General features: G+C 34.9%; 1 protein-coding gene across 2 annotated transcripts; it reads left to right on the top strand.

The window, feature by feature from the left end:
• The first annotated feature begins 354 nt into the window (after window positions 1–354).
• Window positions 355–16,728, top strand: washc4 (WASH complex subunit 4). Of its 2 annotated transcripts, none has more exons than XM_026202865.1 (33): window positions 355–511; window positions 1,138–1,277; window positions 1,364–1,417; window positions 1,544–1,609; window positions 2,116–2,161; window positions 2,446–2,513; window positions 2,597–2,679; window positions 2,765–2,807; window positions 2,893–2,996; window positions 3,132–3,252; window positions 4,478–4,601; window positions 4,700–4,827; window positions 4,913–5,073; window positions 5,204–5,330; window positions 5,799–5,924; window positions 7,139–7,246; window positions 7,325–7,471; window positions 7,952–8,031; window positions 8,145–8,250; window positions 8,337–8,453; window positions 8,533–8,701; window positions 9,033–9,187; window positions 9,263–9,337; window positions 9,426–9,530; window positions 10,772–10,906; window positions 10,983–11,091; window positions 11,333–11,399; window positions 11,576–11,662; window positions 13,448–13,595; window positions 13,681–13,777; window positions 13,860–14,056; window positions 14,133–14,229; window positions 14,313–16,728. In XM_026202865.1, exons 1-33 carry the CDS (start codon window positions 451–453, stop codon window positions 14,381–14,383), a joined length of 3,522 nt encoding a protein of 1,173 aa, XP_026058650.1. In that variant the 5' UTR covers window positions 355–450; the 3' UTR covers window positions 14,384–16,728. The 2 variants fall into 2 exon arrangements, with proteins under 2 accessions (XP_026058650.1, XP_026058651.1); XM_026202866.1 differs by having other exon boundaries at window positions 451–511; window positions 14,316–16,728.
• The last annotated feature ends 7 nt before the right edge of the window (window positions 16,729–16,735 follow it).

Here is a 16,735-nt window from a genome sequence, read left to right as displayed (position 1 = left end):
AGATCAGATTTAATCTTTTTAATGAAATCAGATGTAAAATGTAATCATTTTATTGTTTATGTGACTTAAGAATAAAACACAACGTCAGAAAGCCAGTGACAAAAAGATTCCCCAGAGCCATCAGATATGAAGATATGGGATGGAGAAGTTTTATATAATTTATATATATATATATATATATATATATATATATATATATATATATGTTTTATAAATTGTATATATAACTAACAACATGAAACGTAGATGTTGAAAAAAATAGACATCCGGGTATTTTTTAGAACTGCTTTCATTTTGAAATTCGTCCAGTAGCGTAACCGGAAGTTCGCTTTCCTGTGCACATCATGTGATTCCCAGCACAGCTGCCCCTCCCCGCACTGTGCAGTAACCAAACAGACCGAGCTAATGGCAGCTCTCTGAAAACCCCTGTCTGTGTCGTTTTGTATCACGATGGCTGTGGATTCATTATCTCCTGATTGGGAGTTTGATCGCTTTGATGACGGGTCACAAAGTAAGTAACGCGTCTGAACCGGCATGTTCCTGGTGATTTGTTGTGTAAAAGATGCATCAATCCTGCAGCTAGCCGAGTGATGTTAGCTAGCTGTCAGATGACCAGGGAAAGTGCCCAAGTTCAATCACGATGATCAGATTAGTGCGTGTGGTCTTTATTGATTTCACAAATACATGTGATAAGGAAGTCTTTCACTTTCATTTTTAAAGGGTTTCCATATTATTGCATTTGAAGATTGCATTTCTTTGAATGCAAAAATAGATAATTGATTGACCAGTGAATTCAACGCTCAGAATAATATTAATAATTTTTATTATTCTCTTTATAGTATTAAATGTTGATATTGATGTAATAGATTCATACATATGTATATGTATGTGTATGTGTGTGTATACATTATACATATATATGTATATATATATATATATACACATACACATACATACATACACACACACACATGCATACATAGGGCATCAAAATGATTAATTAAAAATAAATGTTATTATTATTGATAAAAATTCTAAAATTTAGTCTCACACAACTCAGGAAGGAAGTAATTTGAAGATCTTTTATTTCTGGTTTTGTAAATGTTGATCTTTTGCATTTGGTTCCTTCCTGTGCAGAAATTCACACAGAAGTGCAGGTTAAAAACTATGAGAAGTTCTTAGAGGAATATACCGCTCAGCTCCAGGGAATTGAAGAAGCACTGGACGACTCTGTTGGAGATGTATGGGACTTCACTCTGGACCCTATCGCTTTGAAGGTGTTGTGTCATGACTTACAGCTTCATAACAGTGTTTTTATGAATTGCTTTTATTCCATATCACTCTGTTTGCTCTGTCACTCCAGCTCCTGCCGTATGAACAGTCCTCACTGCTGGAGCTCATCAAGACTGATAATAAGGTACGACTATAAGACGTAGAACAGTTTGCTGTTTTAGATGCTGCAGTTTCCATGGGATGCAAATACTGAGTGAGAACTAGAGCATTATGAGTTTACCTGTTGCTTTTCTCTCTTCTTCTTCTCCAGGTGCTTAATAAAGTTATCACAGTGTATGCAGCTCTTTGCTGTGAAGTTAAAAAGCTGAAATATGAGGTAAGTGAAAATGTATGACAAGACGCGTATAATGTTCTCGGTTTCAAATAAATGCTGTTCTTTTAAACTTTCAGTTTATAAAAGAATCCTGAAAAAATGTATCCCGGTTTACAAACAATTATTAAGCAGCACAACTATTTTCAATATTAATTACAATAATAATAATAAGAAGAAGAAGAAATGTTTCTTAAGCATCAAATCAGCATATTAGAATGATTCTGAAGTATCATGTGACACTGAAGACTGAAGTAAACAAAGCTTTGCAACACAGGAATAAATTATGTTTTCAAATATTAAAATAGAAAAAAAAGTTATTTTAAATATTAATGATATTTCACAATATTTCAGATTAAATAAATGCAGTATTGGTTTGCAAAAGTCTCATAAAACAAAAAAAACATACTGACCCCAAACCATTGAGTGCATGTTTATAAATTCAATTAATTTGAATTAAACTAAGCAAAATTGTTAATCATATTAACGGTTTTGTGCTTTTCTACTTTTAGGCTGAAACCAAGTTCTACAATGGCTTGTTGTATTATGGTGAAGGAGGTAAAAACTACCGTTTTGGTTTTTGCTGTTACAGTCACGACCCGTCTACACAAGAACTTATTAAGCTCAACATGATTCCCATTTTATTTCTATAATTGTATTTCTGAGTGGATATTAAACACCAACGGATACATTTTGTCCTTCCGTTGTTTTTTTTGTTTGGAATTGCATGCATCTATTAAACTTAAGCATTCAATTTGTTCGTTCAACTTTAGTTTCATTTAACCTGTAGCTTTTAACATAATAATAAAAAAAGTATTGCATTTAATTTTTTTTCTTTGCAGTGTCAGACACTAGTGTGGTGGAGGGAGAGTCTCAGATTCAGATGGGCCGCTTCATTTCCTTCTTACAGGTTTGATATAATGATCTTTTTGAATAGTTACTGAATATATATAAATATTTATGAATATTGTTTTATTTGGTTGTATGTTACAGGAGCTGTCTTGCTTTGTGTCGCGCTGCTTTGAAGTGGTAGTCAACATGGTTCACCAGCTGGCTGCTTTGTACATCAGCAACAAGTGAGAAATTGGAAATATTCTCATGTTACGGAGATGGTTCTTTGACAGCAGTGTTGCTCATTAATTAAATTTTTGTATGTCTCAGGAGTGCGACAAAAATTATTGAGTCCACAGGTGTACACTTCCAGGTAATTTTCATTTTCCCTGTCCTCTTCATATGGTTCTTTCCTGCATCTGTCTTGTATTGACGGGTTCTCTCTGTTCTACAATCAGACTGTGTACGAGCATCTGGGAGAACTTCTGGTGGTCCTCATCACCCTGGATGAGATCATGGAGAACCATGCCACACTGAAAGATCACTGGAGGATGTACAAAAGGTGAAGTGGGACCGTTTAGATGCTCTGTAAAATGTAACGTTGGAATTAAAGACAAAATGAAGGCCTTTACAGTATGAAATGAGCTAAATTATGGTTCTTGATTTCTTACCACAAATTCTTTGTTGTTGTTTGAAGGTTACTGAAATCTGTCCATCATAACCCAGCTAAGTTTGCCATTCCAGAGGAGAAACTAAAACCCTTTGAGAAGCTTTTACTGAAGCTGGAGGGGCAGCTGTTGGACAGCATGATTTTTCAGGTCTGAAGTGAAAACAATGGTCCTCATTTTCTGTTTTTGTATTTTAAAACCATGAGAAACCTAGCTCTGTGGGCATCGAAACGAGTTAAAGTCAGGTCAACTTTATGGTAATGAGCTATTGTGTGATTCGGTCCTCGTTTGAGAGGATTCAAGAGGACGCAGTCTTGTAAACTTCGGTTCTGAACACAGTAGTCCCCAAGCATTTTCACAGTAGAACACTAGTTTTTCAGCACAAATGCAAGTCATTTACTCAAAACAACACCGATTTGACCAATTGCATTAAGGCTACACTTCAACCAGGGCTGCGTTTCCCAAAAGCATCATAAGCCTAAGTTGATTGTAGCTCCATTGGTGGCAATAGGTCTACGATGCACTTAGGCTTACAATCCTTTTAGGAAACACAGCCCAGGACAGTTTACTACGCACAAATTAAAGGGTTAGCTCTCCCAAAAATGAAAATTCTGTCATTAATTACTCACCCTCATGTCGTCCCAAACTCTTAAGACTTTCGTTCATCTTCCAAACACAAAATTTAAGATCTTTTTGATGAAATCCGAGAGCTTTCTGACTCATAGATCCATAGACAGCAACACAACTGACACGTTCAAGGCCCAGAAATATAGTAAAGACATCATTAAAATAGTCCATGTGACATCAACACAACCTTCATTTTGTTATGCCACGAGGATAATTTTTGTGCGCAAAGAAAACATTGTTATTATGCAGAATTGTTCAGCGCATGTTGTTGTTAGGAGAAAAGTTTCTTTTCTACTGAAGGTTCACTCCATTATTGATCACTTAAGTATTTCACTTACCGTATTTTTCGGACTATAAGTCGCACCTGAGTATAAGTCGCATCAGTCCAAAAATACGTCATGACAAGGAAAAAAACATATATAAGTCGCATTGGACGATAAGTCGCATTTATTTAGAACCAAGAGAACACATTACCGTCTCCAGCCGCGAGAGGGCGCTCTATGTCTTCAGTGTAGACTACAGGAGCACTGAGCAGCATAGAGCGCCCTCTGGCGGTAATGTTTTCTCTTGGTTCATGTCTCTTAGTTCATTTCTCTTGGTTCATGTCAAATTAATTCTGATAAATAAGTCGCACCTGACTATAAGTCGCAGGACCATCCAAACTATGAAAAAAAGTGCGACTTATAGTCCGGATAATACGGTAACAGAAGTTAAATATATATAACCCAAGTTTGTCTTTTTCATGCAGGCTTGTGTGGAGCAGAGGTTTGATGACCCAGGAGAAGGCGTATCGGTTTCTAAAAACAGTGCCTTTGCAGAGGAATTTGCGTATAATATCAGAACCATTTTTGCCAACGTTGAATCGAAGATTGGTTTGTATTTGTAATCAACCGTAATGAATTCCAAATGCCATTAATAACGAGACATCTCAGCTGTTGACAACAACCGTCACGATCCATTTGACTTGCAGGAGAGCCGTCAGAGATTGATCAGCGGGATAAATATACAGGCGTATGTGGCCTCTTTGTGCTCCACTTCCATATCTTCAGGGCCGTCGACAAGAAGATCTACAAATCTCTGCTGGATGTGTGTAAAAAGGTGAGCACACTTACTAGTGGGAACGAGCAGAATATATAGATCTGCTCTTGTAGTCATTATGAAATTTCCTTTCTCTCTCCTCCAGGTCCCTGCAGTGACATTAGCAGCTAATATAATCTGGTTTCCAGACACGTTTCTGTTAAGCAAAGTCCCTGCGGCAGCTAAACTGATGGACAAGAAGAGCATCCAGAGCCTCCGCAGCAGCAGAGATGCATTCCTGCAGCAAAAAGCGCAGACACTAATGAAGTAAGACATACACGCTTCTGATAAGATTCATAAATCAGTTATAACTTAGCCTAGTAAAGTTTAATGGTCATTATATTTGACATCATTATGAATATGCCATTTAGGGTTCCATGTATGTGTTTCTATGCAGGGAAATGCAGTCCTACTATATATTTGTCACCTCCTGGATGATGAAGATGGAGTCTATATTATCAAAAGAACCGAAACCAGACAAACTGTCTGAGGATTTGAGCAACAGGTGTAATATCTTTGTGCAGGTAGACACCGGCGTTTTCTTCTTGGTTATTTTTGAGATTAAAGTGTTCTTTATAGAGCTGAAAATTCATTATCTGTGACCCTGGACCACAAAACTAGTCCTAAGTGTTTTTCAAAACTGAGATGTGTACATCATCTGAACGCTGATTGAATAATGATTCAATATTTGGTCTGTTTTAAAATCTGGAATCTGAGGGTGCAAAAAAAATGAAATATTGCGAAAATCGCCTTTGAAGTTATCCAAATGAATTCTTAGCGATGCATATTACGAATCAAAAATTAAGTTTTGATATATTTACGATGGCAAATGTACAAAATCTCTCCGTGGAACCTGATCTTTACTTAATATCCTAATGATTTTTGGCATAAAAGAAAAATCTATAATTTTGACCCATACAATGTGTTTTTGGCTACTGCTACAAATATACGGATTGTGACTGCTTCATAATCAGATGTGTGTGTTTCTGTAGGGAGTCCTGTATGCCTACAGCATCAGCACCATCATCAAGACTACTATGAACATGTACATGTCCATGCAGCGGCCCATGACCAAGACCTCAGTGAAAGCCCTGTGCCGATTGGTGGAGCTGTTAAAAGTGGGTCGATGAGTCATATTATTATATTCAACAGAAAAATACTTCAGTATTTATACACACATTTGCACTAATTTTATAGCTCTAGAGTGTTCACTACAAATCTAGTATATGATAATGTGCACAATAATATAAACACTAAAAATGTAGTACATAATTTTAGACATTAATTGTAGTGTTCACTACATATCTAGAATATTGGTTGTAGTGTGCACAAAAATGTTGACACTGGTAATAGTTTGCACTATACTGTATATCTAGTACTGGGTATAGTGGACAATAGTTAAGACACTAGTAGTGTGCACTACAGTTTTAGTTCTTTCATTGTAGTGCTCACAATTTAAACACTAATGTGTGCACTACAAATTTAGTACATTAATCGTAGTGTGCTGTGCACTATAATTTGGTCACTAATAAATGATGTGCTAGATATATTATGTTCACTACATATAATATGTTTGGTTTAATCTGCACAAAAATATTAAAAATAGTATTAATAGTATTAATAGTATTCAGCAATATCAGTGTGCTATATACATTAAGTATATTTAGTAGCACAGTTATTACATTAATAGTCTGCACCATTTAAATTTAGTGCATTAGTTCTAGTTCTCACAGTTTAAACCGTTCAAATAGTGTGCATTACAGATCTAGTACATTACTTGTAGTGTGCATAATCATTTCAAAACTATTAATGTGCACTTCAAACTTAGTATATCATTTTACACATCAACCGTGATATTCACTGCATTTCTAGTATGTTGGGTGTAGTGTGCGAAAAAAATGCAATACTTATTGTAGTATGCACTGCGATTTAGTGCATTGTTGTAGTTCTAAAAGTGTGCACTACAAATGTAGTACATTACTTGTAGAGTGCACATTCATTTGGAAACTGATAATAGTATTCTCTTCTAGTATATTGGTTGTAGTGTGTTCAAAAAGGTTGACGCTAATAGTACTGTGCACTATAACTAGAAGTATTGCAAACTCTATTGGTCATTTACATGCAGTCCTGTCCTAGTACTGTACATTAGTTCTAGTGTACACTATGTAGTATGCACAAGTTCTAATGTGCAGTGAAGTGCAGTTCTAGTGTTCTAGTTACTAATGCTGTGCGCACTAGTTCACTAGGCAGTGCTTTAGTTAGTACACTAACTGTATTGTACTAGGTAGAGTGTGAATTGTGCAGTGTTTATATCAGTGTTTGTCCTTCCCAGGCTGTGGAGCACACGTTCCACCGGCGCTCGCTGGTTGTAGCAGATTCTGTGTCTCACATCACGCAGCAGCTGCAGTCTCAGGCTCTGGCCTCCATCTCTATTGCTAAGGTACAGAGCCACCACCGTTACCCAAACACCTGCTCCTCAGAGCAGATATTCTAATGACTGATTGTTGTCCTCCTTCAGAAACGCGTGATCTCTGATAAGAAGTACAGTGAGCAGAGGCTGGATGTGCTGTCAGCTCTGGTTCTGGCTGAGAACACTCTGAACGGGCCCAGCACCAAAGAGAGGAGACTGATCGTGTCTCTGGCTCTCAGTGTTGGCACTCAGATGGTGAGTATGGTTAAACAGTGTACAGCAAATTAATGGTCATTTGTATATAAAGTATTCAAATAATTGCTGTCAAGAAGCCATTGAACAGGCTTTGAGTTTCAAGACCGTTTGAAATTGTTGCAAATTGCCTGGGGTTTTTATTTTTTAAATAATAAAAATAATTAATTTATTTGTTTGTGTGTGTTTTTGTTTTGTCTTGTTTTGTTTTTTTTCTTTTCTTGTGTTGTTTTTTTTTCCTGTTTTGTTGTCTTTTTTTATTCATGTTTTTTTGTTTCTGTTTTTTGTGTGCGTTTATTTTGTTGGTGTTTTTTGTTTTGTTGTTTTTGTCATTTTGTTTTATATCTGTTGTTTTTGTTATGTCGTTTTTATTGTCTTTTGTTTTTGTTTTTGTTTTGATTTTGTTTTTATTGTTGTTTTTGTTGTTTATTGTTTTTATTGTCTTTTTTTAATTGTTGTTTTCTAATGTTTTGTTTTGTGCAGAAAACCTTCAAGGACGAGGAGCTCTTGCCTTTACAGCTCGTGCTGAAAAAGCTAGATTTAATCAGTGAATTAAGAGAGCGGTAAGCCCTAAATTAGTTCAATTAGTTACGATTAGCAACAGCAGATTTTGATTCGGTTCTGTGACTTCTCTGGCTTTGTTGTAATTGCATGATGGGATATCCTCTCTCCTCAGAGTCAAAGTGCAATGCGACTGCAGTTTCCTGTACTGGCATCGTACAGTTTTTCCTATCTACCTGGATGACGTGTACGAAAACGCTGTGGATGCGGCCAGAATTCATGTAAAACCCTTAACAATATCTATTCTTAAAATGCATTTAACATTTTTGTCAAACATGTTATTTAAACATGCATATATTTTCTCTAGTACATGTTCAGTGCGCTCCGAGACTGTGTGCCCACCATGTTGCACGCCAAACACATGGAGTCCTGTGATGAACTGCTGGAGTGTTATGACACTGAGATCATGGAAATCCTCAATGAGGTAAGGCAGAGTGCAGGCTGCATATCTTCTTGAAGTCATTTTGCATTTTAGTTCATTTGCATGTTTTTCTGATTGTTAGCACTTGCTAGACAAGCTGTGTAAGGAGATCGAGAAGGACCTGCGCTTGTCTGTGCACACACACCTCAAACTGGACGATCGAAACCCTTTCAAAGTGGGCATGAAGGATATGGCTCATTTTTTCTCTCTCAAACCCATTCGCTTCTTCAACCGTTTCATTGACATCAAAGGTACGGCAGATAAAAGACTGAATGCATGACTTACACTATATATATATATATATATATATATATATATATATATATATATATATATATATATATATATATATATATATATATATATATATATATATAGAGGACATAATCAATACTTAAAAGGGAACACGTTCTACATGTTTGTCTTTTGTCTTTGAAGTTTAAGTAATGATTTAATTGATCATTCAATGACTTCAATCATACAATGAACTTTATACATGAAAAACAACTTTCCTTGATATTTTAAGAATGCAGTCTTTTGTTGGAGAGCATCATAACCTTGAGCTTTATCTCTGCCTTGCAGCTTATGTGACGCACTATCTAGACAAGACGTTTTACAACTTGACGACTGTGGCTCTTCACGACTGGGCCACGTACAGCGAGATGAGGAACCTCGCCACACAGCGCTATGGTTTGGTGATGACTGAGGCGCATCTTCCCAGCCAAACTCTGGAACAGGTGTGTAGCTCACCAGATCATCTCAGAAGAGATCTGCTGCATTCAGCCGGAGATCATTGTGTGTGTGTCTTCTAGGGACTGGACGTCCTGGAGATCATGAGGAACATTCACGTGTTTGTCTCGCGCTACCTATACAACCTAAACAACCAGGCAGGTCTTGACTTCTGACGTTATTATTGGTCTGGAAATGTAGTACTTCACTTGTGTTTGTCTAAAACATCTTCTCTACTGTGTGCAGATCTTCATTGAGAGAACCAGCAACAACAAGCACTTAAACACCATTAACATCCGCCACATTGCCAACTCCATTCGCACTCATGGAACCGGTATCATGAACACAACGGTATGTACACGTCCTGTCAGGACGGTCCCAGCTAACAAAAATACAAACATTTTGCTAACATTCCCATTAAAGGGACAGTTCATCCAAAATTGAACATTGTTATCATTTACTCAGCCTCACGTCGTTCCAAACCTGTTTCAGTTTCTTAATTATGTTGAACACAAAAGAAGATATTTTGAAGAATGTCGGTAATAGAACCGTTATTAGTCCCCATTGACTTCCATTGTATTTCTTTCCCTGCTGTGAAAGTCAATGGGGACCAAAAACAGTTTTGTTCTTCAGAATATCTTCTTTTGTGTTCAACGTAAGACATGAGGTTGAGTAAATGATGAGACAATGTTTGGGTGAACTTTCCCTTTAAGTTATGATGTTATATTTGAATGTTGTCAGAATATTGAAAATGTCAAAAAAAAAAAAAATTTTTTAAATGTTTTTTCTTGATTATATCAACATTGGAGAAAACATTAAGGGAACATTTGATTTTAATGATGATAAATGTAATAATGATAATTAAATAATAAATAATTAGTAGTAATAATTATAATAATAAAATAAAACAACAGTGACAACAATATTAAATGAACACAACAAAAACAACAATAAACTGTTATTATTATTGCTGTTATTATTATTATTATTATTCATAAAGGATTATTCTAAATTAATATGTGTAAATAATATTAATAATTATAAAATAGTTAATAAAACAAAAATCATGATAATTAAAACACACCAGTAGTAATAATAATAAAAACATTTATATTCTCTGACATTCAAAACATTGATAATTACAATCAAATATTCCACCACTACTACAACATGGCGTAAAAAACTTAATAAACAAACAAACAAATCCACCACTACTACTACTAATAATAATACATCTCTGAACGTAAAAAATGTCTAGTTTTTTATGATTTGTCTTATGTGAAAATTGAGGAGGCACATAAAGGGAACCTTCCATTTTTATCATTGAGTAAAAATTATGAGAATGTTATTTTTTCAATGTTCTCTGAAACTATTAACACTTTTACAGCCAAAACATTTCAGAAAAGCATTCCATGAATGATGTATAATGTTTTGGTTTGAAGTTTTGAGTCTGTTCCTAAAGACTAGGAAACTTTGAACGAATGTTATTATCATTACTGGAAGAATGTTTGTTCAGAAGTTTCCCAGAGCGTTCCCTGTTCGCTGCATCTGAATTATGAGACCGGTAACATCTGGTCATCTGGTCTCTGCAGGTGAACTTCACGTATCAGTTCCTCCGAAAGAAGTTCTACATCTTCAGTCAGTTCATGTATGACGAGCACATCAAATCCAGACTCATCAAAGACATCCGCTTCTTCAGGGAAACCAAGGATCAGACCGACCAAAAGGTGCGCTGCTCTCCATTCGCCCGTCGTTACGTCAGGAAGCAGTGTCATGTTATGACGAGGTGATCTTCTTTTGCAGTACCCCTTTGAGCGAGCAGAGAAGTTCAACCGTGGCATCAGGAAGTTGGGTCTTACTCCGGATGGTCAGAGCTACCTGGATCAGTTCAGACAGCTCATCAGTCAGATCGGTAAAGTTTGTCTGTAGGTTTTTAGATGCATTTGTAATGTTCTCAGCTTCATAGTTTACATGCTGGGATGCATAAGACTGTATGATTTGCTCGGTGTAAACATGACACTGAAATGCGAAGGTTTTCACAACAAAGCAGCAGATTTATAGTTGAAAGAAGTATATATAGTTGTATTTTAAGAATTTAATTAATAAATGTTAACATTATTGGTTGTCCTTTTCATTCTTTTTCTTTCTTGCAGGCAATGCGATGGGTTATGTGCGCATGATTCGGTCCGGAGGGCTGCACTGCTGCAGCAGCGCTATCAGGTATCAGACAAAGACATTCAGATCGTGGTAATACTAGATCAATAATAACAGTCTTCTCACACAACTCTTAGAGCTTAATGAGACGCATATGGTATGAACTTTATAAAATTCGTCCTACGGAAGTCGTCCGAACAACCAAGACGTTAGCAAGCTACTCACATTCAAACATGTTCCAGGTTTGTTCCTGATCTGGAGGACATTGTTAACTTTGAGGAGCTTGTTAAAGAGGAAGGCCTTTCTGAAGAGACGCAGAAATCTGCCAGGTACTGTTATTAATAATGTCAGTCAGTCAGCATCTTTGCTGTCAGCCAGGGAGTTCATAATAATAGTAATAATAATAATAATGTGAATAAATAAAATAACAATAATAAAAACTGCAAACACTAAAACAACGACAATAATATAATAATGTGAATAAATAAAACAACAATAATTAATACTGAAAATACTAAAACAACAACAAGAACAATATAATGTGAATAAATGAACAATAATAAATACTGCAAATACTAAAACAACAACAATAATAATAATTATGTGAATAAATAAAAAAACAATAATAAATACTGCAAATACTAAAACAACAACAATAAAAATAATAATGCGAATAAAAAAACAATAATAAATACTGCAAATACTAAAACAATAAAAATGTGAATAAAAAAACCAAATACTGCAAATACTAAAACAACAATAATAATATAATAATGTGAATAAATAAAAAACTATAAATACTGCAAATACTAAAACAACTAACAATATAATGTGAATAAATAAACAATAATAAATACTGCAAATACTAAAACAGCAACAATAATAATAATTATGTGAATAAATAAAAAAACTATAATAAATACTGCAAATACTAAAACAACAACAATAAAAATAATAATGCGAATAAAAAAACAATAATAAATACTGCAAATACTAAAACAATAAAAATGTGAATAAAAAACCCAAATACTGCAAATACTAAAACAACGACAATAATATAATAATGTGAATAAATAAAACAATAATAAATACTGCAAATACTAAAACAACAACAATAATAATAATTATGTGAATAAATAAAAAAACAATAATAAATACTGCAAATACTAAAACAACAACAACAATAAAAAATAATAATGCGAATAAAAAAACAATAATAAATACTGCAAATACTAAAACAATAAAAATGTGAATAAAAAAACCAAATACTGCAAATACTAAAACAACAATAATAATATAATAATGTGAATAAATAAAAAACTATAAATACTGCAAATACTAAAACAACTAACAATATAATGTGAATAAATAAAAAAACAATAATACTGCAAATTCTAAAACAACAATAATATGTGAATTTAAAATAATAATAATAATAATAATAATAATAATAATAAAAACTGCAAATACTGAAACAACAACAATGAAAATAATAATGTGAATAAAAAAACAATAATAAATACTGCAAAATCTAAAACAACAATACGAACACATTGGTAATAATAACAAAAATATTAATTATAAAAACATACCAAAAATAACAATAAACAATTAGTAATTATTAGATTCATTATTTATCAGTTATATTAATAAGCGAGCAAACAAACATTAATAGTAATATTAATCCATAAATGTAAAAAAATAAATACAACAAAAATTGATGAGGATTATTCTTATATCGATAACAATAATTTATCTTATTATAAATGATTATAAAATAATTCATTTTAAAATATAAGTTATTGTTGCTGTTGATAAAAACATACAAAAATAGCAATAAACAATTAGTAGTAATTATTGTTAGGTTTAGTATTTATTGGTTATTAATAAATGAATAATAAAACATTAATAGTAATAGTAGTAGTAATATTAATAATACATACGTTAAATAAATACAAATTAATTTGTAAAATAATTTGTATTGTTATAACAAATATCAATAATCATAATTTGCTTTATAATTATGAATATACAATATAATAATAATAATAATTATTATTATTATTATTATAGTTCTAAAACAGTAATTAATAGTAATGAATTTTTTGTTTTAGCCAACTGGACTGTGTGCTTAGTGACCTGACCAGTAACTCGGCTGAAGGAACGGAGTACTTCAAGATGCTGGTGGGCGTTTTCGCACCAGAGTTTCGCACCGTCAAGAACATGCACTTGAGGAACTTCTACATGATAGTTCCTCCTCTGGTGGGTCTTCAGATCTCAGATGTGGAAATCTCTCTCTAATTGCGGCATCTCTTGCATAATGTTCATCTTTCTTCTCCCTTCACAGACGGTAAATTTCGTGGAACATTCCATCAGCTGCAAAGAAAAATTAAACAAGAAGAACAAAGTGGGAGCTGCGTTTACAGACGATGGTTTTGCCATGGGTACATGTTTCATACAGTTATAAAGGTGATGAACGGTCTTTCCATGGGCTACATATTCAAGGACCTTGTGTGTGTTTTCCAGGAGTCGCCTACATCCTGAAGCTTCTGGACCAGTATCAGGAGTTTGACTCTCTCCACTGGTTCCAGGCTGTGAGGGAGAAGTACATGAAGGAAATGAACGCGGTGGTGAAGGAGCAGCACGTTCAGTCCACCAGCCAAGACGAGAAGCTCATGCAGACCATGAACCTGACCCAGAAGAGACTTGACGTGTATCTGCAGGTATGGGAGCATCTTCGTGATCTTCAACAGTGATGGCCAACGGCTTTGATTAATCACATCTTCTCTCCATTTGTAGGAGTTCGAGCTGCTCTATTTCTCTCTGAGCAGCGCTCGGATCTTCTTCAGAGCTGATAAAACGGCAGCCGAGGAGACCCAGGAGAAGAAAGACAGAGGTTGGTTGATGGATCCATGATCTCTAGAATATTTTATAGCGACTTTTCAGCACCACAAACACTCATTTAATCTCCCTTTTCAGAAGAAGTTGCCAAAACTGGTCCAGGTTCTTCAGCGATCGAGGGTTCTCCTGGGGAAAGCGGTGCCAAGTGAAACTACAAAGGATCTTGAATGATATAAATCACTTGAACAGCATGGCCTCGCTCCAGATGAGGTTATAAACATTGACCCTCCAGACACCATGCTTCTTTTGGAGTCTGTAGAGATGCTCTGCCACCTGCACTCATTCAACTAAAACTGACTGTGGATTTGGACCAACGCTTTGGTTTTAGATCATGATTGTTTTCTGTATCGTCAACGATGTTCAACAACTGCCTTGTCAAGCATTATGCGTTCATGTAAATTCAAGATATGTGATTGGTAGATGAATGTGTCTATAGTTTTTTTTTTTTCTTAAAGGGATAGTTCACCAAAAATGTTTTAATTCGGTCATTAATTACTCACCCCTCAACACCTTCGTTCATCTTCAGAACACAAATGAAGATATTTGTGATGAAATCCGAGAGCTTTCTGGCCCTCCATAGACAGAAACGCATGATAAACGAAGGTCTTATGGGTTTGAAACGACATGAGGGTAATTTATGACAGAATTTTTGGGTGAACTAACCCTTTAATATCCTATTGATTGTTAGAAACATTTTTACAGGATAAAACTGGCCTTTAGGGTACAATTTTATTTTAGCTAAAGAAATTCTAACACCTAATTATATTTCACCCAAAAATGGAAATTTTGTTGTCATTTCAAACCTCTATGACTTGTTTTGCATATATATATTTATATATAGCAGCTTTTATCCGAAGTGACTTACAAATGGACAATGGAAGCGATTAAAATCAGCAAAAGAGCAATGATACACAAGTGCTATAACAAGACTCACGTTAGCTTAATGCGGTACACATAGCAAGGGCTTGAATGAAAAGAAAACAGATACAAAAAGATTAGAAAGCTAGTTAGTTTTTTTTTTTCTTTTCTTTTTTTACAATGAACCAATAGGGACCAATAGGGTTATTTTGGACCCCACTGTTCTTCAAAATATCTTTTTATGTTGCTCAGAAGGAAAGACATAGATGTTTTGAATGAAAAGAGGGTGAGTAAACAATGTCAGACTTTCCATTTTTGGGTGAACTTTCCTTTCAACGTTGAATAATGTAAACCAGAATCTTTTTTTTTTCTGTCAAGAGTACTAGTTTACTTAACTAATGATTTTCTGTCCAAAACTCGTTCAGCACCATACTCTTTGAAATGTGTATAATATAAAATGTAGCACACCAACAAATAGTCTGATTGTGCTGCCTAAAATATATCGCAATGTGTCCGACAGTAAAAAAAAAACTGATCAATTGTCCTTGAGCACTGTGGAGGAGGAAGTTGAATTATACTTGCCTTAAAGCTGCTGCTGTTACAGCACACTACACAGCAGTTCCTTCACTCTGATTTTCTTGACTATACTGACCTTTCGTAAGTAATTTGTGTTAACCATTAACCTCATGCCATCTTTATTAAAAGACTTGGGGAAAAAAAAAGCATGTCTGAAACACAGCTTCAGGATTAGTCATGCATTACAGGCACACACACAACATGCTCGTACCAAACACCCCCTTCCCATACAGAGTCCAAACACTGGTTCAGGAAAGCCGTTCTGCTTTATTACAAAGAAAGGGAGCTTTAAAGGTGGTCAGAAAATACAAGATTGGTCTGTTTTTCGTACTATGAGTTTTCCCTTTCCTACGAAATGCTTCTATTCAAATAGCTGCAGCTGAAATGTCTCCCCCTTGTTTGTTTTTTTTCACTATACAGATGTCCTCGCTCGGGCCTTCCGTGTCGCCTTTATTCGTTTAGTTGAATTGGTCTTTTAAGTGCACAGGGTAACAAACGTGATTCCCCGTCTGGCAGCTCAACATACTGTTCACTAATGTTTTTTTTTGTCTTTTGCGGTTTATTTTTTGCTTCTACCACATAATGCCATTTCGGTTCACCTCCTAAAAACGAGGTCAAGCATAGGTACTTCTTTCAAAATAGACGCCATGTATATATATATAGATACATCTATCTATCTATATATATCATATATATACACATTCATACATACATATCTTTATTCATGTGATGTCCAAAAACTAAAAAAAAATGTACACGTTTATTACAAATTCGTAACAAAGACTGAAAAGGGTTCGTATTCATTCTGGAACAATGTTTCTCGGTAAGCTCACAACCGCCTGGTCCACGGGTTGTGCCCAACAACGGTCACAGAAACAGTCTGATTAGGATTTACCGATGCTAAGCAGAAAACAACGCAGGTGGATGGAGCAAAAGAACCGGGAAATGAAAAAGGAAAAAAAAACGGGTGGGGGAAAGGAAAAAAGCACCTCCTTGATGTTAATGACCGCGTCATTCCAGACGACGACGGGAGCGAGTTTTCCCACATTAAAAAAAAAAAGCAGAAA

The sequence above is a fragment of the Carassius auratus genome, chromosome 25 (genome assembly GCF_003368295.1).
Source record: "Carassius auratus strain Wakin chromosome 25, ASM336829v1, whole genome shotgun sequence".
Taxonomy (NCBI): domain Eukaryota; kingdom Metazoa; phylum Chordata; class Actinopteri; order Cypriniformes; family Cyprinidae; genus Carassius; species Carassius auratus.
Note: the sequence above shows the minus strand (reverse complement) of the source record. Positions and strands in the feature narration are given on the sequence as shown.